The sequence below is a fragment of the Rhinatrema bivittatum genome, chromosome 8, assembly GCF_901001135.1.
Source record: "Rhinatrema bivittatum chromosome 8, aRhiBiv1.1, whole genome shotgun sequence".
In the NCBI taxonomy this organism is placed as follows: domain Eukaryota; kingdom Metazoa; phylum Chordata; class Amphibia; order Gymnophiona; family Rhinatrematidae; genus Rhinatrema; species Rhinatrema bivittatum.
The window spans coordinates 140,554,784-140,581,319 of record NC_042622.1 but is presented as its reverse complement, the minus strand read 5'-3'; the positions used below and the strand labels follow the sequence as shown (position 1 = coordinate 140,581,319).

The 26,536-nt window shown below is 43.4% G+C and overlaps 1 protein-coding gene across 9 annotated transcripts in view; it reads left to right on the top strand.

The window, feature by feature from the left end:
* The window catches only part of PNPLA7 (patatin like phospholipase domain containing 7), a 668,718-nt gene that overhangs the window by 52,033 nt on the left and 590,149 nt on the right, over positions 1 to 26,536 (top strand). For 8 of the 9 annotated variants that reach the window (XR_003858427.1, XM_029614471.1, XM_029614468.1 and 5 more), the window contains one exon: positions 19,555 to 19,695. Coding sequence is in view for 7 of the 9 variants with exons in the window: in XM_029614471.1 (XP_029470331.1) it covers positions 19,555 to 19,695 (141 nt within the window). In the remaining 2 variants the exon portion in view is untranslated. Of the gene's footprint in view, positions 1 to 19,554; positions 19,696 to 19,759; positions 20,925 to 26,536 lie in introns of those variants that run through there. The other variant, XM_029614473.1, reaches the window with a different exon arrangement.

The following is a 26,536-nucleotide window of genomic DNA, read 5'->3' as shown; positions in this document are numbered from 1 at the left end:
GTTCCTGTCAAGTACCCATAAACTAAGTATATCCCACGTTACTGATGCTAGTAATAGCAGTGGCTATTTTCAGGTAATGGACTTCTCCTCAAAGAACTTATCCAAACCTTTTTTTAAACCAGCTAACTAACTGCACTGACCACATCCCTTGGCAACAAATTCTAGAGTTTAATTGTGCGTTGAGTGAAAAAGCATTTTCTCCGATTAGTTTTAAATGTGCTACATGCTAACGTCATGGAGTGCCCCCTAGTCCTTCTATTATCCGAAAGAGTAAATAACCAATTCACATTTACCTGTTCTAGACCTCTCATGACATCTATCATATCCCCCTCAGCTGTCTCTTCTCCAAGCTGAACAGCCCTAACCTCTTTAGTCTTTCCTCATAGGGGAGCTGTTCCATCCCCTTTATCATTTTGGTCGCCCTTCTCTGTACCTTCTCCATTGCAATTCTATCTTCTTTGAGATGTGGCGACCAGAATTGTACACAGTATTCAAGGTGCGCTCTCAGCATGGAGAGAGAGAGGCATTATGACATTTTCCGTTTTATTCACCATTCTCTTCTTAATAATTTCTAACACTTTGCTTTTTTGCCTGCCGCAGCATACTGAGCAGATGATCTCTTTCCTGGGTGGTATCTCCTAATATGGAACCTAACATCTTGTAACTACAGCATGGGTTACTTTTCACTATATGAATCACCTTGCACTTATCCACATTAAATTTCATCTGCCATTTGGATGCCCAGTTTTCCAGTCTCACAAGATCCTCCTGCAATTTATCACAATCTGCTTGTGATTTAACTACTCTGAATAATTTTATATCATCTGCAAATTTTGATTACCTCACTTGTTGTATTCATTTCCAGATCATTTATAAATTATATTGAAAAACCTGGGTCCCAGTACAGATCCCTGAGGCATGCCACTGCCCACCCCTCCCTCAATTGAGAAAATTATCCATTTAATCCTATCCTCAGTTTCCTGTCTTTTAACCAATTTGTAATCCACGAATGGGCATCACTACCTATCCCATGACTTTTTACTTTTCTTAGAAACCTCTCATGAGGAACTTTGTCAAATGTCTTCTGAAGATCCAAATACACTACATCTACCGGTTCACATTTATCTACATGTTTATTAACCCCTTCAAAAAAAGTGAAGCAGATTTGTGAGGCAAGACTTGCCTTGGGTAAAGCCATGCTGACTTTGTTCCATTAAACCATGTCTTTCTATATGTTCTGTGATTTTGATCTTTAGAACACTTTCCATTATTTTTCCTGGCACTAAAGTTAAGCTAACTGATCTGTAGTTTCCGGATCGCCCCTGGAGCCCTTTTTAAATATTGGGGTTACATTAGCCACCCTCCAGTCTTCAAGTACAATGGATGATTTTAGTGATAGGTTACAAATTTTAACTAATAGATCTGAAATTTCATTTTTTGAGTTCCTTCAGAACCCTGGGGTGTATACCATCCGGTCCAGGTGATTTACTACTCTTCAGTTTGTCAGTCAGGCCTACCAAATCTTTTAGGTTCACCGTGATTTGGTTCAGTCCATCTGAATCATTACCCCTGGAAACCATCTCCAGAACCAAAATTCTCTTCAGTAAACATCGAAGCAAAGAAATCACGATGGCCTTATCTTCTTTAAGTGCCCCTTTAACCCCTGGATCATATAACGGTTCAACTGACTCCCTCGCAGTCTTTCTGCTTTGGATATATTTAAAAAAGATTTTACTGTGAGTTTTTGCCTCTATGGCCAACTTCTTTTCAAATTCTCTCTTAGCCTGTCTTATCAATATCTTATGTTTAACTTGCCAATGGTTATGCTTTATCCTATTTTCTTCTGTTGGATCCTTCTTCCAATTTTTGAATGAAGTTCTTTTGGCCTCCAAGCAATCCTTAGCACAGGTAGCAAGGAGGGAGACCCCACCTGGAGTCCCATATTCACTTCTCAAGAAGAGGATCCTATACTGATTTCAGAGGAGGATGTCTGTTCCCCAACTCTGGGCCAGAGGGCAGAATAGCCCATGACCACATGGCTGCATTGTTGAAGACTTTGATCTCTTTGGCAGACAGTGGCAAGGAGGGTATCCTTCAGCCTCTCTTCTGTCCAGGATGTTGAATTTGTTTCCTCAAAGGGGAGTCCTTGCTTCCATGCCATGGGAACACTCATCAGAAATTCCAGCCATAGAAATGAGGCTGTCTCAGTCAGGCAGGCTGCCCCTCTCTGTGGAGGGTTCTAGCCAGCATTCTGGAGAATAAGCACAGGACACTGCCGTATGGCGCATGTCCTGGAAATTTTCCTATCTGAGATGACAGATGTCTCTGCTCTGATCTGGTATTGAGAGAAAATTAACAGAATCCCTTTAGCATTGCAGAAAACACATTATAGGGATCTCTTCACTTTTATAATATCCACCATGATTCTTAGATTTATACACATATATTTATATATATACTGTTCAAGTACATCAAAATGTGTCACATATGATATTCTTATTCCAAACAATTTTTTATTATTAATTCCAGTTAAATAACACACATTACATATTATTCACATATATCATACATATCATTATGGACATGTCAGAGAACATCCTAAACATTACTGTCCCTTCAACCCCAATAACATATACACATTCTCACCATACATACCACATTCACATAACATACCTCACCATATGGCTCTGATCATCGCCATCTTTGCTGGGGTCATAAGTTAGCATTCCTCTACCTCTCAGTTAAGAGGAGGGGTCTACAGGGATCTCCTTAGACTCCTTGCATGATTTGTTGGAGCATTCAACCCCACCAGAAGACCTCTTCCTGGACAAGCTGGGTAAGGCCCAGGGACAAGGATCCACACAATGAGGTATTCAGCACTCTTTGGATTCTGGAAAAACTTTCTGAACCAGCAGTAATTCCAGTTCATCAAATCCTGTGGGATCTGCAAACGAGAATCTGTCCTACTGCCCCCCGTTGCTAGAAAGTTGGACCTTAAATATTGAGTGTGACAGGCTCCTGGGTTTGGCATAGTCCCAACTGCTGCAGCAATCTGTGGTAGTAGAATCAGAAATGAAGCAGGTCAAAAAGACTAAGATCTTCTGTAATACACCACTAAGGACCCCAGGTTTTTGGACAGTTTTGAAAAGAAAGTCTGCTAGAGCTTGATACTCAACACTTGCATTGTAGCTCATCAGTTCTATATGGTGCAATGCTTTCATGACTGCAATGACAAATTGAAGCCTCTGGTAGTGTCTCTGGACAGGGAATATAGAGGATATCAGTAGGCCCTTCTGGATGAAGAAGAGTGTGAATACCATCTCATCTGGTTAATGTACAAATCCTTAAAACACCACGGCAAGGTCTGCAGAAACCAATGAGGTGCATAGTTTAGCCTGTTTGAGATCCAGCAGCCTGCGTGAAGATGTTCATGACCATTTGGACGACATCTTGTGTTCTTGGGACAAGGTAGAGAAACTGTCAGCCAGATTAAGGAACGGCATGCAGCCATTCAGTCCTTGTTAGCAGGAGCCGACCAGCCACCTCCTTTTAGACATCATTTGGTTTTGAGCACTCTTTCTTCCAGAGATGCCCCCTCTGCCAATTTCAGTGGTATTGTGCTCCATCTGTGTTGCTATAACAGCAGCTTCTAGCTCATGAGAGAGAGCCTAGGATGCCACAGTGATCCCAATCCAAACCCAAAACTTCACCTGTTCCTCAACTAGTGGCAGAAGATAAAACAGGATCGGTTGGGTCTTCAAAATTGTGGAATCTGGTTACTGATGTGCTTCTTCTGTCTTCCAGTGCTGCAGCAGTGTTTTAGCCTTTAATCTGGATCGGTTTCATTCAATCCAGGAATTGTTTCTCAGCCAGCGGATGATAGAATCTATCCCTCCGGAAGATTGTGGCAAGGAATTCTATTCCAGCTATTTATTTATCTCCAAGAAGTCAGAAGTATTGATACCTATTCTGGATTTATAAAGATTGAACCTGCTATGTGAGAAGTTAAGGATAAATCCCTTCCATACAATGCTACCTTTCATCCCTCTAGAAAACTAGATTTGCACCCTGGGTCTGAACAATGTCTATGCTTACATTTCTATCCACCTGTCCGACTGGAAATACCTCAGATGTGTGTGGAATTATCTCATTACCAATACAAGGTCCTCCTTCAGCCTCTGTGGCCCCAAAGCTCTTCACCAATAAGCCTGTTGGTAGCAGCTGCTCATCATTGGGGAATTTGTGTTTTCCTTTACCTAGACAATTGGCTGGTGATATGAACTTCTCAAGTGGGAGTGCTGGTCTCCTTGCAGAAAAAGATCCAGCTACTTCAGCTACTAGGTTTCATAATTCATTTCATCTGGTTGAATGAAGTTCATCAGGGCATGGATAGATTCGGCAGGAGACAGCCTTCTTCTATGAGCACTGGTCTAGAACTTGCTGCAATAGGATCATAAGTATATAAGATTTGCCTTACTGGGGCAGATCAAAGGTTCATCAAGCCCAATATCCTGTTTCCATTTGTGGTCAATTCAGGTCATACGTACCTGGCAGGATCCCAAGGGATAGATAAATTCTATACTGCTTATTCCAGTGATAAGTGGATTTCTGCAACTCCCCCTTAATGGTTTATGGACTTTTCCTCCAGGAACTTGTACAAACCTTTTTTAAATGCAGCTACACTAATAGCTTTTACCACATCCTCTTGCGATGAATTCCAGAGTTTAATTATGCATTAAGTAAAATACATTTAAAACGAATAAGAGAAAGTATCACCTAGTAACTTCATTGTGTCCCCTAGTCTTTGTACTCTTTGAAAGAGTAAATAACAGATTGTTTACTTGTTCCATTCAACTCATTTTATAGACCTCTATCATATCTTCCCTCAGTTATCTCTTCTCCAGGTTGAAGAGTCCTATTCTTCATCCCCTTTATCATTTTGGTTGCCCTTCTATTATATCTTTTTTGAGATGTAATGACGAGAACTGCACACAATACTCAAGATGAGGTTGCACCATGGAGCAATACAGAGGCATTATGACATTCTCTGTTTTATTCTCCATTCATTTCCTAATTCCTAGCATTCTATTTGCTTTTTTGCTGCTGTTATACTCTAGGCAGAAGATTTCAACATACCGATGATGTCGCCTAGATCTTTTTTCTAAATAGAGACCCTTAATGTTAACTTGCATTGTGTAGTTAAATGCGTCACTTTGCACTTGTCCACATTAAATTTCATTTGTCTTTTGCATGCCCACTCTTCCAGTTTTGCAAGATCTTCTTGCAATTTCTTACAATCCTCTTGGGATTTAAGAACTTTAAATAGTTTTGTCTCATCAGTAAATTTGATCACCACACTTTTTCCCATTTCAAAGTCTTTTATAAATGTATTAAAAAGCAATGGTCACAGAACAGATGCCTGGGGCACTCCAGTATTTATCTTTTGCCATTGGAAAAATTTACCGTTTAGACCTACTTTCTGTTTCCTATATTTTAACCCCAATCCACATTAGGTCACTGCCCCGTGTCCCATGACCTTTTAATTTCCTAAGAAGTCGCTCACTCATGAGGGACACTATCAAATGCTTTCTGGAAATCCAGGTACACTATATCAACTGGCTCACCTTTATCCACATGTGTATTTATGCCCTCAAAAAAAATGTAGCAGATTGGTGAGGCAAGACTTCCCTTGGTTAATCCATGTTGGTTGAAACAGCGTTCTAGTTCAAGTTTTACTATCAAATGATGCTGGTGACAGATGCATCTATCAGAGCTTGGGGCATATATACAGGCTGCTTATGAACTCACTGGATTTGGTTGATAACTGAACTTTTGTTCAGATCAAGAGCTGCAAGGCATTCAGCATGCTTTGAGAGCATTCTCTCTTCTGATTCAAAGAGAGAGAATTCTGTCAACCAAGTGGTAATACTCTTTGTGAAAAAGCAAGGGGGCTCTTCCAAGAATATCAAAAAATTTAGAGTGAGCTGTCAGTCATGGAGATTTTCTTCAAGCAATCTACTTAGTTTTCAACTTGCTGGCAGATTGCCTCAGCAGAGTTTTTCATCCCCATGAGTTGTCCCTGAACCAAGCTAGTTGCCCTTTGCGATTGACTGCCAATCGACTTCCACATTGGAAAGCAAGACAAAAGTCAACAAATTTTGCTCCATTCTTCAAAGCAAGTTCAGATCTACTCTAGATGCTTTTCTGCTCGTTTATTTAACATGTTTTGTATACCATCATTTGGTTTTGCCATCACAATGCAGATCTACTGTATGCATCTCTACCACTGATGAAACTTCCCTATGAACCACTGGAGTTGTCTTCCTTGAAGTTTCTTACATAGAAGGTGGTGATCTTATTTGCTATCATTTCTGCTAGAAGAGTCAGTGAACTACAAGCTTTAATTTCATACTCTCCCATACCTGTAGTTTTTTCACAATAGGGTAGTGCTAAGTTCCTACTTGAAGTAATTTCTGCATTTTCATTTGAATCAAGCTATTGTTTTGTCCACATTTTTTTTCAGAGACCACATGTACACAAAGGATAAAAGGCCCTCCATTCACTGGACTGTAAACAGGCCTTGGCCTATTACCTGAGGAGAACTCAACCACATAGTTAGGCTTTCAACTGTTCTGATCCTAAGAGACTGGGTGTGGCTGTTGCCAAACATACTTTATCCAATTGGCTAGCAGACTGTAACATGCATTTTTATGCACTGTCTCGCCTTCAGATCACAGCCCCTGTTAAGGCTCATCAAGTTAGAGCCATGGCCATTTACACTGCTGTATCTGTTGAAGACATCTGGAAAGCTGCAACTTGTCAGTTAACACCTTTATGCCCCATTACTGCCTAGATAATCTTTCAAGATGTAACAGTAACTTTGGGCAAGCGGTTTTGCACAACTTGTTCACTCAGTCTTTTCTCCACGGGGGATCCAATAGCTTAATCAGTAAATGTTCTGCTATGCAACCCTCAGCTTGGGACTCCCTACATGTCATGGCTAATTCAGCCCTGCTTGTAAATGGAGAAAGCATGTTTGATTATTGTAAGCGGGGTTTTCCGTAGACAGCAGCATAACTTAGCTGTACTTAATACCTGCCTGTCTCCCTGGATAGTTGACTGTCTAGTTAAAGTTAAGCTCTACAATCAACTAAGGGGTTTACGAGGCAGCATTTGCATAGGAACTCCCACACATGCTCAGTGGAAAAGCTTTACTGAGCTAGAGAGATGAGTCTATTCAGCACTGTCAGATGACTTCACCCATGTGTCATAGCTAATTAATCTGCGGTATATGATGAGAAAATGCTTTTCTTGATGAAGATGGCCAAATTAGTGTGTGATGAAGTGTCTGTAACTTTTTAAGATAGACTGTTTTGGATATTTGATATAGACATTGAGTAGTTAATCTGCTTGACAGTGGTATTTGAAAAAGTTATTTATCAGTTTAAAGACCTCCACAACAGAAAGTAGCAAATTGTAAAAGTGTTCAGTATAGGTATTTCACATTTTTGGCTTAGGAAGATAACCCTTGTCACCTTCCTGTTACATTCCTCTTATGTATGCTTCTTTGCTCAGTGATGCACTGTATGCTACCCTACCTCCACTGCTGGTGACCCCTTTACTCCCTTGCCTTTTCATACTCATTCACATACCTGTTTTCAAGACCATAAAATGTTCCACATCTGAGGTCAGGAGAAGTAGGAGCGTTGGCATTAAGTGGAGGAAGGAATGCTGACACCTAAAGGGGAGAAGGAAAGAGAAAGAGGAGCCATTGGTATTGCGAGGATGAGGATGGTCAGTGAAAGGAACCTGGTTGAAGGTATCACAGGAGATGGGAGTGAGGGAGATATTTCAGAGGCATTAGTTGAGAGGTTGGGGAAATTGACTCTGGTTTCAGAGGGGATGTGGGAGAGAGGGGCAGGGTTTGGCTTAATGAGGGAGAAGGTTAGGTATTTGCATTCAGCGATTGGGTGGAACTCAGTAGTATCAGCAGATGTGGGGGTTGTGGGGCTTCCTGCCATTAGTGAAAAGGAGTAGGTAGGACTCAGCAGCCTCTGTGGGAGGAGAAAGGGTGGGGCTTGATAACTTCATGGAGAAGTAGAACTTGGCATTACAGGATAGTGGTTACAATGAAAGAGGAAGATGATTTTCGTAGGTATCAATTGGAGGGAAATGATTGGGATTGGAGGTATGACATTGGAAGGGGTGTGGTGATGGAAGAATGAACAGAAGCTCAGGAAGTGGTAGGCAGGGTGAGGGATGCACTGCTTGTTTTTGAGATCATTTTGATGTTCCCTTAAATCGCTTGTTGCCTTCTCTAGAGCTTTGATTTTCATAAAGAGCCCAGCTGTGGAATCTGTCTTTATTTAAATATATCTAGTTTTACAAGATACCAATCCAACCCATTTTTTAAAACTTCTATTTGATGTTCTCCATCAGTCACTAGTTTAGAAATGTCAGTTCTAACAAGCTTCATTGCCATGAAGATAGAAGCTATGTCTGCTTTTTTTGATTGGAAGCTGAAGATGATACAAAATTACTCAAAGATAAAACATGAGCTGATTGTGAGGAATTGCAGGAGAATATTGCAAGACTGAGGGATTAGGCTTCTAAATGGCAGAAGAAATTTAATGTGGACAAATGCAAAATACTTGGGTAATCTACTGACAGGCAACATCCAGGCTATCTTCCAAGCTGCCAGTCCAGATGGAAGAGCACTTCTTTATGAACACTCTATTCAGCTCTAATAGGACAGTCACTTGAATCCATATTACTTCTGGGTTATTGTGCTTAGCTACTTCTGTTCATTAGCTATCCCGGGGAGCCATTCAATGTTCAGATACTGTAATTATTGTTGGTACTTTATCAGGGATGGATGTTGTAACTCACTGTGTTCATGTACCTCCACAAACCTCTGTTCCCACAAGACTAAAATTTCTCAGCAGTTGGTGAAAAGGAGAGCCATGTCCATATAGAATTGTAAAACATAGGCAGCAAACACTTGGTGAGACTATGCACACCTTACCTGTCAGTAGATTAAACACACAGCATTGAGGTTTTTTTTTTTTTTTTTTATAAATCTCTTAATCAAAATATGCAGGTGATGGAGTTTCAAAGCTCATGTACTCAGTCATTTGTCAGGTGCTCAACACATTTGTTCTTTTGCACTCTGCAGGTAGTGGCTTTTGATTCACATTAGTTCACTCCAGTTTTGCTTATTGGATTGCATAACTTTGTTTTCTAGCTTGCAGGCACATTACTCAAATATGTCAGGTGTATGCCTGGGATGTGAGATTTTTGAATAGGAGCTGCACAAAGATGGTGACAGTGGCAGCTTGGGAGAACTCAGAATGACTATCTGGTACTCGCCTCAAAATGCCAGTTGCAGATTTTTGCCTCAAAACTGGATTTATCATGAACAGCTTTGCTAAAGCAGGGAGCATGTTAATTAGACCAGTGTTTCCCATCTTTTTGAAAATAAAGGCACACCTACATTAACAAAAATGTGTGACATACCAGCCTCCACAGAACACGCAGTGCAGACAGAATGGACTTTTATGGGCAAAAGAAGAACTAAGCCCTTCCAAATCTTAAAACAAAGAGAGAAAAGGAATGGAGACCAATATGGACTTGTCACAATACAGCAATATTCCATTGGCTTTTGAAATAAACTAATGCATCTGAGTCAGGGCAGGATTCTCTGTGTATTTGTGTATATATAACATATATAATATAACCGATGCACTTGTTTCAGGGCAGAATGCTACAACAGCTCCCCCATACTACCAGCTATATATGTCCATATTAAATGGAGTGCTGTTTTAGCAGCCTTTGAAATGAACTGATGGTCTGTGTGTATGTATATTTTATATGTGCGTGTATAATGTATGTGGTGGGTGGGTGTATATGTGTTTAAATACAGTGGCTTGCAAAAAATTCAACAGATTTGTGTGGATTACAAATGGTTCCAGATAGTATGTTTGTTTGCAAAACAGTATGCTCTTAAAGTAAATTTTCAAATGCTATTTTTTTGTAAAATAGCATTTTTCAGTTTTAAATTTTGTTTCCTAGCATGTAGCCACATGGACTCAGGGCCAGTGGGTTATGTGTTCCTCTGCTAGCAGATGGGAGATGGAGTCAGATTTCAAAGCTGACCTCACCCTAGATATAACCCTGCAGTGACCTCAGTATCTCTCCATCTCCTAGCAGATGCGGACACTATCCCACACACTAGCACAGTGTTAGGAAAATTACAGCAAGAAATCAAAATTACCTTAAAGAAGATTGAGCCCCGCTGTCCTGCAGTGATACCTAAGGGGCCCCTCCCCCAGTTGAGAATTCCTGAGATGATTTCTGATATCCCTCAGAGGTGTGCCTTGATCCGGTAGCTGGTTTTCGGCGTGGACTTAGACCCCAGAGTGGCTGAAAGGCAACGGGTGCATAACTGAGCATGGTGGTGAAGGTAAAACCCTCTCCCCCCGCAGTTGGAGATCGTCCGGCACACAATCGGAAAGTGCCGAGACCAGGTAAGCGGAAAACTTTAAATTCAGGAATCTGGTCTCCAGAGCTCGAACTGCCGTACCGATTCCTTCTTCTTCTGACGAGGTAAAAAGGGAGCACCAATCGAGTTGAGCAGCCTTGGTTGGGCTAGGCCCTGATCTGGTGCAAGGGTCCATACACGTGGAGACCCTCGGGGGGGCATCTTACGCTTGGGGGTCATCAGCGCTATCGTCCCTTCTCGACTGGCGGTATGTGCGGGGCAGGTCGGACGGCCGATGCGCCTAACTTGTGCGTGTCAAATACAGATGCGTGCACAACTGAGTGCACTCCGTGCGTATAACTATAGGCACAGCCACGCTTACAAGTACACACCCGCACTGAAGCTCATTACCTGTGCGCCTAGACATTGAGGCAATAGCACTGGCATCCAAGAAGGCCAGAAGGCACTCTCTTTGCACAGCTTGCCACATAAGAGCCACGCAGCCAGAACTGGAGTCCTGCCTGTGTTAGCATTGCGAAGAAGCCCAGGGGGGGACCAAAGCATGGTCCCTCAGTGCTTGAAGATGGGTCCGGAACTACTGCATACGATAGCTCCCTGGATCTATGCAACTCCGAGATGGCTTAAGAACATAAGAAATTGCCATGCTGGGTCAGACCAAGGGTCCATCAATCCCAGCATCCTGTTTCCAACAGAGGCCAAAACCAGGCCACAAGAACCTGGCAATTACCCAAACACTAAGAAGATCCCATGCTACTGATGCAATTAATAGCAGTGGCTATTCTCTAAGTAAAATTGATTAATAGCCATTAATGGACTTCTCCTCCAAGAACTTATCCAAACCTTTTTTGAACCCAGCTACACCAACTGCACTAACCACATCCTCTGGCAACAAATTCCAGAGCTTTATTGTGCGTTGAGTGAAAGAATTTTCTCCGATTAGTCTTAAATGTGCTACTTGCTAACTTCATGGAATGCCCCCTAGTCCTTCTATTATTCGAAAGTGAAAATAACCGAGTCACATCTACTCGTTCAAGACCTCTCATGATCTTAAAGACCTCTATCATATCCCCCCTCAGCTGTCTCTTCTCCAAGCTGAACAGCCCTAACCTCTTCAGCCTTTCCTCATAGGGAAGCTGTTCCATCCCCTTTATCATTTTGGTTGCCCTTCTCTGTACCTTCTCCATCGCAACTATATCTTTTTTGAGATGCGGCGACCAGAATTGTACACAGTATTCAAGGTGTGGTCTCACCATGGAGCGATATAGAGGCATTATGACATTTTCTGTTCTATTAACCATTCCCTTCCTAATAATTCCTAAAATTCTATTTGCTTTTTTGACTGCTGCAGCACACTGAGCTGACGATTTTAAAGTATTATCCACTATGATGCCTAGATCTTTTTCCTGGGTGGTAGCTCCTAATATGGAACCTAACATCGTGTAACTACAGCAACGGTTATTTTTCCCTATATGCAACACCTTGCACTTGTCCACATTAAATTTCATCTGCCATTTGGATGCCCAATCTTCAAGTCTTGCAAGGTCCTCCTGCAATGTATCACAAGGGGCACCTTAGGGGCCCCTACTCCCACTCCTCCTGGGATTAACATGGACCCAGGGACCTTCTCCTGGTTAGAATTTTTCCATAGGCTGAAAGCCTTCGTTCAGGCGCAATCAGCCCCGGCTGCATCCCAGGCTCAACCCCTGCCGGAAGCACAAGATCCTCCCGGCCCTACTCGGATGCCTTGAGACATGCCTCGCCTAACCAAGAATTTCCCTGACAGGGACCCAGACACCTCAGATGATGAGGGTGGCTCCCTAGAAGAAGGAGAAATCCCTCCAGGCCAGGAACCATATTGAACCATGCTTTGCTTCTTCCACAGGGATGAATTACCAGCTCTTGTTTCCCAGACTCTGAAGACTCTAGGTATTCCAGGCATGGACCCTATGGTGGAACCAAAGCAGAACCCATCTTGGTGTCCCTTCGTAAAGCCTCATGCTACTTCCCAATGATGGAAGCCATCCAGGAACTGATTGACCTGGAGTGGGATGCCCTGGAGGCCAGCTTTAAAGGAGGTCGAGCCTTGGAAGCCTTATATCCTCTGGAACCAGCGACCAAGGAACACCTGCGTTTTCCGAAAGTGGACGCCATGGTCTGTGCTATCCCAAAGTGAACAACCATTCCCGTTGAGGGAGGGGCTGCATTGAAGATACTCAGGATAGACTATTGGAATCCATTCTTAAGCAGGCCTTCGACGCAACAGCAATGACACTGCAGATTGCTTCCTGATGCACACTGGTGGTACGTTCCTGCTTGCTCCTCTCTCGAGAGGCAAATAACTCCGGAACACATATCTGTGAGATGATGGAACCTGCAGCAGCCTTCCTGATAGACGCAAGCTCAGATTTGGTGCGTATCTCAGCCAGAGGAATAACCTTGGGTAGTGGCAGCCAGAAGACAACTATGGCTGTAGAATTGGTCTGCTGATGCGACCTCTAAAGCGAATCTCACAAGAATGCCCTTTAAAGGATCTCTCTTATTCGGAAGTGAATTGGAGAAGTTAGCCAGCAAGTGGGGCGAATCTCCAGTGCCTTGGCTACCGGAAGACAGGGGTAAAAGATCCCAGTGCCTTCCCCCAGAAGAAACAGGGGCAGAGGCTCGCAATACTTTAGACCCTACAGGAACTCGCAATTCCAGTCACCTCGTCCCTCTGGAAGGTCACAGCCCTTTCGGAACTGACAGACCAAGAGAGGAGCAGGCCTGGGGGCAGGCTCCAGCTGTGCTCCCCAATGAGAATGGGCCAGGAAGAGGAAAAATAGGGGGTTGACTTTCCCTCTTCTACCAAAGATGGATCGAGATCATGTTGGACAAATGGGTACGAAACATAATACGAGAAGGTTACTCTCAATTTCCGCAGCATTCCTCAGGACAAATTTATGATGTCACCCTGCCACTCCCACACCAAGAAACTGGCAGTGGAAGCCACTCTGACAAGTCTATTCAGCCTGAAGGCAATATCTCTGGTTCCTACGCCCCAACAAAATACGGGGTGCTATTCCATCTATTTTATTCCCAAGAAGGAAGGATCATTCAGACCCATCTTGGATCTCAAGAACGTCAGCTATCATCTGCGGATACTACACTTCCGCATGGAGACTCTTCGCTCCGTAATAATGGCAGTACAACCAGGAGAGTTCCTAACCTCCCTGGACCTCTCCGAAGCCTTTCTTCACATTCCAGTCCATCAAGATCTCCAGCGTTTCCTAAGCTTTGCAATACTGGGTCACCATTACCAGTTCCGAGCGCTATCCTTTGGCCTAGCAACCTCCACCAGAACATTCTCCAAAATTATGGTGGTCATGGCGGCGACACTGAGGAAGGAAGGGATCTTGGTACACCCTTACCTGGGCTACTGGCTGATCAGGGCAAAGTCTTCAAAAGAGAGCCGGCAGGTGACCAGCAGAGTCAAGAACATACTGAAGGAGCTTGGTTGGGTCGTGAACACGGGCAAGAGCAGTCTGCAGCCCTCTCAGTGTCTAGAATACTTGGGGGCCCGTTTCAACACCAAACAGAACAAAGTCTTCCTCCCTCCCCCAAGGAGAAGGAAGCTGATGGAACAATTCCGATTGATGACCAATGCATGCCCCAAGGTATGGGACTATCTTCAAGTCCTCGATCTCATGGCAGCAACCCTGGAGGTTGTCCCGTGGGCAAGGACCCACATGCGACTGCTCCAGAGCTCCTTACTGTCACGCTGGAACCCACTGTCCCAGGACTACTCAATTCGCCTCCAACTACCAGCAGTGGTAGCTACAGGAACACCACCTAAGCAGAGGAGTAAGCCTATCCCCTCTGAACTGAATCTTGCTCACCACTGATGCAAGCCTGCAAGGGTGGGGAGCCCACTGTCAGGAACTGATGGCCCAGGGACAATGGAGCAAGGAAGAGGTGGGATGGAACATAAACTGCCTGGAAGCTCGAGCAGTCAGATTAGCATGCCTGCGATTCAGCCACAGACTCCTAGGCAAAGCGGTTTTAGTAATGTCAGACAATGCTACAACGGTTGCCTACATCAACCGCCAGGAGGAAACAGGAGCCAGCAGGTGTCTCTGGAGATAGATCCTCTCATGGCATGAGCGGAGATAAACCTACAAGGGATCTCGGCCTCCCACGTCGCAGGAAAAGACAACGTCTCAGCAGAATTCCTCAGCAGAGAGAGCCTGAACCTGGGGGTATGGATGCTGTTGACCACAGGCTTCCAACTGATAGTAAATCGCTGGGGCCTCCCAGCCATGGACCTACTGGTCACCTATCTCAGTGCCCAAGTCCCCAGGTTCTTCAGCCGCAGATGAGAGCCACACTCCCAAGGAATAGATGCTCTCATTCAGACCTGGCTGGAGGAAGACTTACTGTACGCCTTCCCCCCATGGCCACTACTGGGCAAGATCATCCGCAAGATAGAACACCACAGGGGACTAGTCCTACTAGTGACCCCAGATTGGCCAAGACACCCATGATACGCAGACATGCAAAGACTCCTTGCGGGGAGCCCTCTGTGCTTACCTCCACACAGGGACCTTCTCCAGCAGGGCCCGATTCTTCACGAAGATCCATCTCGATTCTCTCTTATAGTCTGGCCCTTGAAAGGACTCGCCTGAAGAAGCGCGGTTACTCGAAGTTCGTGATTGATACTTTGCTCCGAGCGAGCAAGTTCTCAATATCCCTGGCATTCATACGGATCTGGAGAATATTTGGAGCCTGGTGTGAGGACCGCGAGATACTCCCGCGGATGGCCAAGATCCCCATGATCTTGGCCGTCCCTAGGACGGTATGAAGAAGGGGTTGTCATTCAACTCCCTCAAGGTCTAAGTAGCTGCCCTCTCCTGCTTCAGAGCTGTAGTGAATGGTATCAGTCTATCAGCTCATCTGGATTAACAGTTTCCTAAAAGGGGTTAAGCAACTTTGGCCACCCCTAAAGTAGCTGGTGCCCCTATGGAACCTCAATCTGGTATTAGACTTCCTAGCGGGGGCTTCCTTCAGACCAACGCGTGGTCTGTCACTACGCCTCTTAACATTGAAGACTGTATTCCTGTTGGTAATATGTTCAGCTCATCACATCTCTGCACTACAAGCACTATCCTGTCGGGAACCATTCCTTTGGTTCACCCCTGGAAACATACAGCTGCGCAACATCCCCTCCTTCCTACCAAAAGTGGTTTCCGAGTTTCATTTGAACCAGGCCATCTCCGGATGAACATAAGGACTCTGAAGTGTCCCGCCTTCTTCGCCATCTAAATATTGGCAGACTCCTGGTGCGATACCTGGAAAGATCAGAACCGGTGCTCAAAATGGATCGCCTGTTCGTTCTTCATAGTGGGAAGAAACAAGGAGAAGCGGCCTCGCAGGCAACTATAGCCCGCTGCATCAAGGAAGTAATCAAGGCAGCCTACATAGAGGCAGGGCAGGAAAGCCTTTACCACTGCAGGTTAAGGCTCATTCTACTAGGACCCTTACTTTTCAATATATTTATAAATGATCTGGAAAGAAATACCACAAGTGAGATAATCAAATTTGCAGATGAGACAAAATTGTTCAGAGTAGTTAAATCACAAGCAGATTGTGATAAATTGCAGGAAGACCTTGTGAGACTGGAAAATTGGGCATCCAAATGGCAGATGAAATTTAATGTGGCTAAGTGCAAGGTGATGCATATAGGGAAAAATAACCCATGCTATAATTACACAAAGTTGGGTTCCATATTAGGTGCTACAACCCAAGAAAGAGATCTAGGTGTCATAGTGGATAACACATTGAAATCGTCAGTTCAGTGTGCTGCGGCAGTCAAAAAAGCAAACAGAATGTTGGGAATTATTAGAAAGGGAATGGTGAATAAAACGGAAAATGTCATAATGCCTCTGTATCGCTCCATGTGAGGCCGCACCTTGAATACTGTGTAGAATTCTGGTCGCCGCATCTTCAAAAAAGATATAATTGCGATGGATAAGGTACAGAGAAGGGCTACCAAAATAAGGGGCATGGAACAGCTCCTTTATGAGGAAAGACTAAAGAGGTTAGGACTTTTCAGCTTGGAGAAGAGACGACTGAGGGGGGGATATGATAGAGATGTTTAAAATCATGAGAGGTCTAGAACGGGTAGATGTGAATCGGTTATTTACTCTTTCGGACAGTAGAAAGACTAGGGGGCACTCCATGAAGTTAGCATGGGGCACATTTAAAACTAATCGGAGAAAGTTCTTTTTTACTCAACGCACAATTAAACTCTGGAATTTGTTGCCAGATGATGTGGTTAGTGCAGTTAGTATAGCTGTGTTTAAAAAAGGATTGGATAAGTTCTTGGAGGAGACGTCCATTACCTGCTATTAAATTCACTTTGGGGTAGATTTTAAAAAATTGCGCGATCGCGTACTTTTGTTCGCGCACCAGGCGCGAACAAAAGTACGCTGGATTTTATAAGATACGCGCGTATCTTATAAAATCCGGGGTTGGCGCGCGCAAGGGGGTGCACATTTGTGCAACCTGCGCGCGCCGAGCCCAGCGCGCGCTGCCTGTTCCCTCCCCAAACCTTCCCCTCCCTTCCCCTACCTAACCCACCCCCCCCGGCCCTATCTAAACTCCCCCTACCTTTGTCGGCAAAGTTACGCCTGTTGAAAGCAGGCATAACTTTGTGCGCGCCGGCCGGCAGCCCCGCTCTGTGTTCCAGTCCCGGGGGCTGGTCCGGAGGCCTCGGCCATGCCCCCGGACCGGTGCCATGCCCCCGGGCCCGCCCCCGAAACGCCACGTCGTTTCGGGAACGCCCCCGGACACGCCCCCCCACCCCTTTTCGAAAGCCCCGGGACTTATACGCGCGCAGGCCTTTTAAAATCCGCCCCTTAGAGAATAGCCACTGCCATTAGCAATGGTAACATGGAATAGACTTAGTTTTTGGGTACTTGCCAGGTTCTTATGGCCTGGATTGGCCATTGTTGGAAACAGGATGCTGGGCTTGATGGACGCTTGGTCTGACCCAGTATGGCGTTTTCTTATGTTCTTATCTTGGGCAGAAACCAAACTGCTATCGCCTGCCGAGATCTGTTGGGCGGTGACATGGTCCTTCCTACACACCACCTCAAGGTTCTACCACCTGGATGTTCAGGCCCGAGAAGACACAGCCTTCGCAAGGGCATTACCAAGTGGGCCACGGGCAACCTCCCACCCTGTCCGGGAGTAGCTTTTGTACATCCCACTGGTCCTGAGTCCATCTGGCTACACGCTTGGAAATGGAGAAATTACTTACCTGATAATTTAATTTTCCTTAGTATAAGACAGATGGACTCAGCATCCCGCCCAAGGCTGCCCCAGAGGAGGAGGACCCTGGAAAGCGAGCCTCGAGACTAAACAAATACGGGTAAGCCGTTGCCTACCCCTAAGACACCCACAGTTAGTCTGGTTTCGGGGTTAACTTAGTTGAATGCACTGGTGGTTTCCAGTTTTGAAACCAGTTTAATCAACTTTGAGAAGTTTAATCAAGTTGTTTATGCAAAAATATACCCACAATGGTTTTTCAAGGAGGATACTGAGGAGCTGAGGTCACTGCAGGGGTATATTTAGGGTGACGTCAGCTTTGAAATCTGACTCAGTCTCCCATCTGCTAGCAGAGGAACACATAACCCACTGGTCCTAAGTCCATCTCTCTACACTAAGGAAAACAAAATTATCAGGTAAGTAATTTCTCCATTTGCATAAATATTCAACCCCTTCAGACTAGTATTTCTCACTGTTGCTACTCTGACAGTGGTTAACACATAATTAGTTAGTATTAAACTTGTCAAAGACTTAGATATTTGTTCTATAGCATGGAAATTCCCTGGGTGTTGCCCCCACTTGTCATATTGACAGTGTTAGACTAGAAGTTTCTTCCCAGGTGAAAAACTTGGTATTGTTTTGTAAAGCAAATCAAGGCAGTTGTTCATTCAGGTTTTTATAAACTGTGTATTATTCCTGTTAAAATCCCTTCTAACTGCCTCAGATTTTTTAACTTCAGTCAAGGCCATTATACCGATGTTAGATTAATGCAACTCACTGTATATTGGCCTTCCTAATGTTATTAATAAAGCCCTACAGCTTCTGCAAAATTCAACAGCTAGGTTCATTACCGGTCAACCAATGAAAGAACATATAATATAAGGATTATGCATGAAACAGCCACGCTTGTGCACAAACTTGTGTCATAAAAAGCTTGTCCTTGAGCAAATGCCCTTCTTCGAATTTACAACCCCAGCTGTACGTTATGATTCTCACAAAGATGCCTTCTTGAGGTTTCATCTCTTCCCAAGCAAGGCTCACAGAAACAAGGGAACAAGTTTTCTTGATTGCAGCTCCAAATTTATGGAATTCACTTCCATTTGATATACTTAGATAATTTCTACTAAGTAATTTAAAATGGTGCTAAAGATCTATCTTTTCCAATTAGCTTTTGGATAAGGGCATGATTTTGGTTGCAGTATTTCCATGGACTGATTAATTCTTTCTTTTTATATGTATTGAAGTTTTTATTTTAGAATGATTGTGTATGTTTTGCTTGTATCTTGCTTAGGACAATTGTATAGGAGGTTTCTAAATTTTAAATAAATGCTAAATACATAAGCGGTAAATGTGTACGATCTTAAGCGAGTGTTTTTTCAATTGGTTCTTGGGACTACCACCCTTTTTATGCCACTCCAAATTAGTCTCTCTTCAGGATAATCAAAATGTGCAAAGAAACTCCTTTTTTAGATCAGGGATGGACAACTCTGATTCTTGAAGGCAGGATGCCTGTTAGATTTTCAAGATATCTACAGTGAATGTTCCTGAGATGCAGTTACACTAGGACTGGTGTTGCCTACTCATTTTAGGTATACCATATGTGAATATTTAATGAATATTAACTCTTGGGAATGGAACTGTTTGGCAGTGACCGAGGTGCTGCTTGGGATTTTCCGAGCTCATAGCTGTAAGTGCTGATCTTGTTGATATATATAAAGAGCATCTTCTTTCATTTTCCCCTTCTCTCCTAGGATACTACATTTTAAAAAGGAGTATCCAACACTGCAGCCCAAGGAGCCCCCTCCCTCCTTGCTGGAAGCAGATCTCACCGAGTTTGATGTAAAAAACTCCCATTTACCATCTGAAGTTCTGTATATGCTGAAGAATGTCAGGTAAGGTGTGAAAGGGCACTGTTTTTCTAAATTGATTACTAACTTGAGTTGTTTAAGGAGTTATGAAGCATCTGGCTCCAGTAGGAATAGGAAACTCTGAAGGCTGGGCTGACCTGATGGCCCAGTGGTAGTGCTTGGCATTGCTATGCAGAAGGTCTCCAGTTTGGTTCCCAGATCAGGTTTTCTACTCCCCAGGTTAGCTGGGGCTGGGATTTGTGACCATTGCTTAAGGATAACACTTATTGGCCAGATTCAGGGCCCATAATTGCAGGGTTCAGGAATGAATTCTGATGCATGTCTCTCTTGTCCCTGGACTGTCACTGCAATGGCTAGACTAGTTACATTGTGGGGGGGAAGAGGCAGGGAGATATAAAATAGGGGGGAAAAAAATCCCCAGGCAGTTGCTAATGAAGGCTTATGGTGCCAGATCCCAGCTCTTGCTCTGATTGAACTGGAAGTACAAAGGAGCAGGATGAAATTGCTGGGTCAAAAAAAAACAAACCCCAAAACACTAGAGGCTGGACCAGAGCTTTCCAGGTGTGTGTTTGAACCAGTCCCACTCTGGTTTTCAACTGTCATTTGTAGCCTGTTATATGAATACAATGTACGTGAGCTCCACCAGTTTACAAGAGATGCTGCTACTGATCCTATAGAAAAGCTCTTAGAAGGTGGAAGATTTAAAAATATGAACACTGATTCTCTCTTAGGTCTTTCAGGTGTGTGATAAATTTGATGCTTTTCCCCCCCAAAAGAATTCCAAATTAGATAGGCGTAAAATAGAGAAAACACAGTGATTTCTAGGTTTACCAAGCTATGAGTAGGGCATGGCGTATCAGTGCAGTGCGGGAGAGCAGTTTGAGGAATTGTTAGAGAGGGAGCATTGAGGATTGACTTGTTTTGATGCAGTAATTGCTTCCAGGAGGTTCAGAAAATTAAATCCTTGAGTAGAAATTGTGCAAGCAAGCAGATTTGAGGGCTGCTTGTATTTTATTTTGCCCTATGTTTGCCTGATACTCAAATCTGGCCCATAGTCCTCAAAGCTGCAGTATGGTTCTATATATGTGCCGTATCCCTCCCAAACCCCCTTCTAAATTTCCAGAACCTGCTCAAGGAAAGGAAGCTGAGCTGCAAAGTCAGAGTAAAGATACTTGAAAATCCAAATCAACAGAAGAGAGGATTTATTAACATAAAACTGTCCATGCTACAGTGACCGAAGTACAAATATTGAAGTAAGAAAAATACTGAGACCTTTAATTTAATATTGATGATCTGCTGAGAAATATGACATTGCATATTTCTAAATTATTCAGTGCTTTTGGTGATCTTATCAGTATTTTAGTGACATGTACGAGTTGTGTACCATATGTCCCAAAGGCATGTGTATTGCTGGATGTGGCCATATTGCATTTCTGCAGTTCTAAATTGTAAAAAAAAAAAAAAAAAAAATTAAACACATTCTTAAGCTGCCAATGAAAAAGGTGTGAGCTAAATAGCATAAATGAAAATAAATAAAAAATTGCCTCACTCTCAAAAGGAAACCCAACTCTTTCCATTGTAAGAGAAGCATTTAAAAAGGGGCGAATGGAGTTTTTACCGTTGGCTCTCAGGATTATTTTAATAAGATATTTAGTAGGGCTGGCCTGCACCATATGAGATTTGAATAAGCTCCTTCTCTGAATTCAGTTTTGTTACACTAGCATCTGTCTTGTGCTCTCACCAAGTAATCGAGTTCTAACACCCAAATCAGACTAACTAATGTCGGCACATTTTAAAATAATAAACATCTTTTTTTATGTCTGAAAATGAATATTTCATATCTCTTTAATTTCAAACACTAGAAGTAGCAGTGAGTCCCAGGGGTTGGCTTATCATGGTACCCAGGAGCAGCAGATTCCTGGGGCTGGAACACCCTCTTGGTGCCCAGGAGCAACAGAGATTTCTGAGGGGGAGTTGGCATATCAGCATGGTGTCCAGGAGCAGTAGAGACTCCTAGGGGGTTGGCATATCAGCATGGTGTCCAGGAGCAGTAGAGATTCCTAGGGGGTTGGCATACCATCACTGTGCCTAGAAGCAGCAGAGATTCCATCATTGTGCCCAGGAACAGCAAAGTGTTCCGGGGCTAGCCAGGCCATCATGGTGCACATGAGGAGCAGGTCAGGAGCAGCAGGAGCTAACATGCCATCAGAAAGCCATTGGCTGTTTTCCAGGGTGTCTGTTCCTGAGTGTACTAATGATTCGAATCTCACACTGTCCTTGGGTTGTAGTCTTGGTTTAGTGAATCGATTAGGTTCTTACCTATGATGTCTGAACAAATTTGGTTATATATTCAGATCTGATGGATAAGAAAAGTAAAGACATATATATGGTGTGGTTTGCAGAATTTGATCATTCCTCTTCATCTAGTTGGACCAGACCAGCCAGCGGGTAGAGACAAAGATCAACAGTCTTGCTCATGTCACTCCTTATATACCTCTGTGCTGATATCAGTCTGCCTGTATTCTCTGTCTCCAGCAGATAGGCAAGCAATCCTATGCTGTGCACTAGGGCCTGGTTAGACTAGGTGAAGGGGATTTGGTGGGCAGCTCATGAGATGAAAGATGTGTTCTTTCCTTCACTTGAGCATAGCCCTGGATTAGGAGATGATTCCTTTGAAGGAGGCAGCTTCTGAGTTGACAGCTGAGGCTTCCTTCAGTTGGCACAGCTGAAGGCAGTGGGGTTTCCAGTTGAATTTGTGCTTGGTTCCCACTATCCTCCTTTCTCCACCTCCTTTCCCTCTGGCTGGCCTAGTGGCCTTTAAAAAAAAAATAAAAAAAAATAAATAAATTTAAGTAGAGCTGCAGAGAGTTGAGAGGAGTTTTAAGGAGGCAGCGGCTATTGGAGTTGAGAACTTGGGCATTTGATGGTTTTTCTCTTCGTGTGGAGGAATCCCAGTGAATTTATTCTGCTCTCCCTTTCTGTCCTGGCTGTGGTGCTAACTTTGCCACAGTAGTGTAAAATGGCCACTGCTGCTGCTATGCAGGGGAATGGAGACCTGTACTGTAGTTAGAAGGAATGTAAAAGCAGCTTCCTGGGGGTCCCTTTAAGTGATCCAGTTTTGTTTGGAGGCGAGCAAAGTTCACTGAGCTTTGGAATGAAAGCTGTGTCAGTGTATCACTGTGCATTGTGGGTTCCCACCAGGGCAGTTGAGCACTGTGGCAGGAACAGGGCCATGTTAGGCGCATGGAAAGCTGCCTAGAAGTTGTGGCCTCCCTTTTTTTGGCCTGTGCAGCAGAAAGTGAGGTGGAGCTGGGGGTGGTGATGGATCTCTTCTCTTTATAAAGAATCCTCCCAAAGACGGGTAGACCAGGCAGGCAGTTTCCTTTTTTTTTATATTTAAATATTTTATTAAGCAACAATGATACATATTACACTTCACATATGTGGTCAAGCATCAAAGAGAATAAGAATACAAATGCAACAATCAGAAGAACCAGCCAATCTAAGTCCACATCCTAAAATACAAAGACTGTATCAAACCATATGTATTAAACATTAAACTTTAAACATTAAACATTTACATATGTGTTCGTTATTGAATGGTGTTGCCATTATTTATTTCCCCCCTTTCCTCCCTCCCCTATATCCTACCCTGATTGCTCCTACATTGAAACATTTAGCTTCCTTATCTATCCACAAATGATATAATGATAGCATAGTTCCCTATGATGTTCTAAGAGATCCCCTGCCATGATCTGTAAGCTCTCCATATGCTCACAAACTTCCCATATGATTTATGGAGATGAGCAGTAATTTCCGCTAAAGTATAGATTTTTTTGAGTTTAGATTGAACTCCTTCTATATTGGGTAATTGACTCTCCTTCCATCGCTGCGCTATATGAAGCAGAGCAGCTGTAAGGATAAAAGAAAACAACCTATTTTCATAATCCCCGAGCTGTGGCATAGATTGGCCTAGTAAAGCTTGTCTAGGGTGGAGAGATATCGAAGTTTGGAAGAGCTTGCTTAGCCATAATCCAACCTCATGCCAAAAGCCACCAATGAAAACACAAGTCCACCACATGTGAAAGTAGTCACCCCTTTGTGAGCATCCCCTCCAACAATTATCAGATAAAACTGGTTTCAATTTGTGGAAGTGAGCCGGGCTATAGTGCTAGTGGTATAACAATTTAAATGCATTTTCTAGCATAGAAGCTGCGATAAGTCCTTTTCCCATTCTCCCGAAAATCTCCTCCCGAAAATCTCCTCCCGAAAATCTCCTCCCATTCTATCTGGGATAAGGTGCATTGGAGATCAGTCTCCCATGCTATCATTTGCTTTGTTTTACAAAATGCCTGGCTCCCCAATAAGGAATAAATTTAGGACAACAATTTAGTAGCCTGATCAGCCTTCTGAAATATTACCCTCAAAGGCAGATTTATCTAGTTTAAAAGAATCGCAAAGTGCAGGGACATATGCAAAATGGCGTAATTGCAAATATGGAAGGGGATCCGCAGTTGGGAGATTGAATTTAGTCTGTAATTCCGAGAAAGGGATCAATGTTGACCCATCCCATAATGAACCACAGGTTTGTATACCCTTCAGCTGCCATGCCTTAAACGCCGAATTGGTATATCCTGGGGGGAACTTGCAATTGGCATATAGGTATGTACTCTGAGAATACACTTTTGGTCCCACCAGTAAATGTTGCTTATCGTCCCAAAGCTCCAGTGGGCATAACATAGATGGTGGGAGCACATCCCCCGGTCTCATGCACCAGGTGGATTTAGGTTGCCAAAGAATACTAGTGAGTGGCACTGTTCCCCTTAACTGTTGACTAAATTGCACCCAGGGTTTAATATCATGGGTCCTGTGCCACTCTACTAACATCTTAAATTTCGCTGCCATATAATATCTTTTGAGATTTGGAACGCCCATCCCCCCTTGTTGGCAGAATAAGAAAAGAGTAGACCTAGCTACCCTTGGCCTCTTTCGTTCCCAAATGTACATCATCCGTTTCTGCCATTTAGCCAACACTGGCTTCGGGATTGCAATAGGGAGAGACTGAAATAAGTACAACAATTTTGGTAAGACTGTCATTTTAATGGCAGCTATCCTGCCAAGCCATGATATCTGGTATCTATTCCACTCTTCCAAGTCCATCAACACTTTGGCTCACAATGGATCATAGTTAATATGAAATAAGTTATGTTGTGCACTAATATAGATACCTAAATACTTTATCTTTTGACGAGCCCATTTAAATTTAAAATGACTACGCAACTGTGCTGCCATAGAGGATGGTAGGTTAATATTGAGAATCTCGGACTTCTCCCAGTTTATGTGGAATCCAGACACTTTGCTGAAATTAGCCATTTCTGTAATTAAGTTTGGTAATGAGGAGTCCGGATCCGTAAGGGTAAGCATAATGTCATCCGCAAATAAAGACAACTTTGAAGAGAAACTGCCCAGCTCGATGCCTGTAATTTTTGAGTTCCACCGTATACTTATGGCCAAAGGTTCAAGGAAGATAGCAAATAATATTGGAGACAGCGGACATCCTTGCCGAGTTCCGCACTTCACTGGGAAAGAATCAGAGTATCCTCCATTAACTTTAATGCATGCTAGGGGTTGTCTATACAGTTGCTGCAACCAATCCATAAAGTGGTCCCCAAATTTCATTTTCCTCAATAAGGCAAAAAGGTATGGCCAATGCACCATATCAAATGCTTTCTCAGCATCGACCGAGAGAGCTAGTGTGGGAACAGGCAGGCAGTTTCTGCCGGGTGGTAGAGCTCCGCGATGAAGGCAGGAATGATGGTCATGCTTTGTGAGCAGGAGATTGAAAGGAGCAGGGCCTCCCTCTGTCTTTCTGCAGGCTCAATTTTTAGTCACATGAAATCAGGCTTCCCCTATAGATGGAACCATTAGCAATTGCTGACTGGAAGAGCATAATGAATGAGAGAGATGACAGGGCTTAAACATTTTTGCAAAATAAGGCAGATGTACATTTTTTAAATTAATTAAAAGCCATATTCAAAACTTTTAAATTTCACTCGAAACAAGACAGGCCGCCAATGTAGTTGTCGCAGTTGGGGAGTAATGTGCTCCTGGAGTGGCATTTTTTGTTACTAAGTGTGCTGCTGAGTTCTTCAACAATTGCAGAACTCGTAGGCAATTTTGGGGCAGTCCTACATGCAGCGAATTAGAGAAGTTGATTGTGGACAAAACAAATGCTTGGACTCCTGTTTTAAAATCTGCCAAATCTGAAAATGGTCTGATGTAATGATAAAATTTTAATTTAAAATAACCCAAGAAAAGAACTGAATGAAGTTGGGCTATAAAATCCAGTCTACTGTCAAAAATTACTCCAAGATTTTTAACCTGATCAACAAAGGGGAATAACATCCCCATTGATCAAAACAGAAGATAAACTTTGCAGTCTTGACCTTTTTGAAATCCTCTTGAGGTGCTTGAAGAGTATTGGAAGGTTTTACCTTCATTTTCTAGAGAAAAGTGTTGTAAATGTACTGTCTCCGGCCTCAAGAGGTAGTTGGCTTGCTGTCACTTTTCCATAGGTGCTGAACCATAGGTGGATAAACCCTGGAATTCTCCTGGTCCCTCATTAAGGGTTCCCCCTATCACTCTGCTAGGAAGGGAGACTCCATAAGAGTAATGCTAAGGAGATTTCTCAGATTGAAAGCGGAGGTTCCAGTTCCACAGCACCTTGGACGACTGGTCATTATTCTATTTATTTTTTTGTAATGCCAGAGAAGGAAGGGTTCTCCCTTCCCTTCAGAATGGAACCCATAAAGGTCTCTAAGATAGGGAGAATTCCTGACTTCCTTGGTGGTAGTGTAGTTTTACT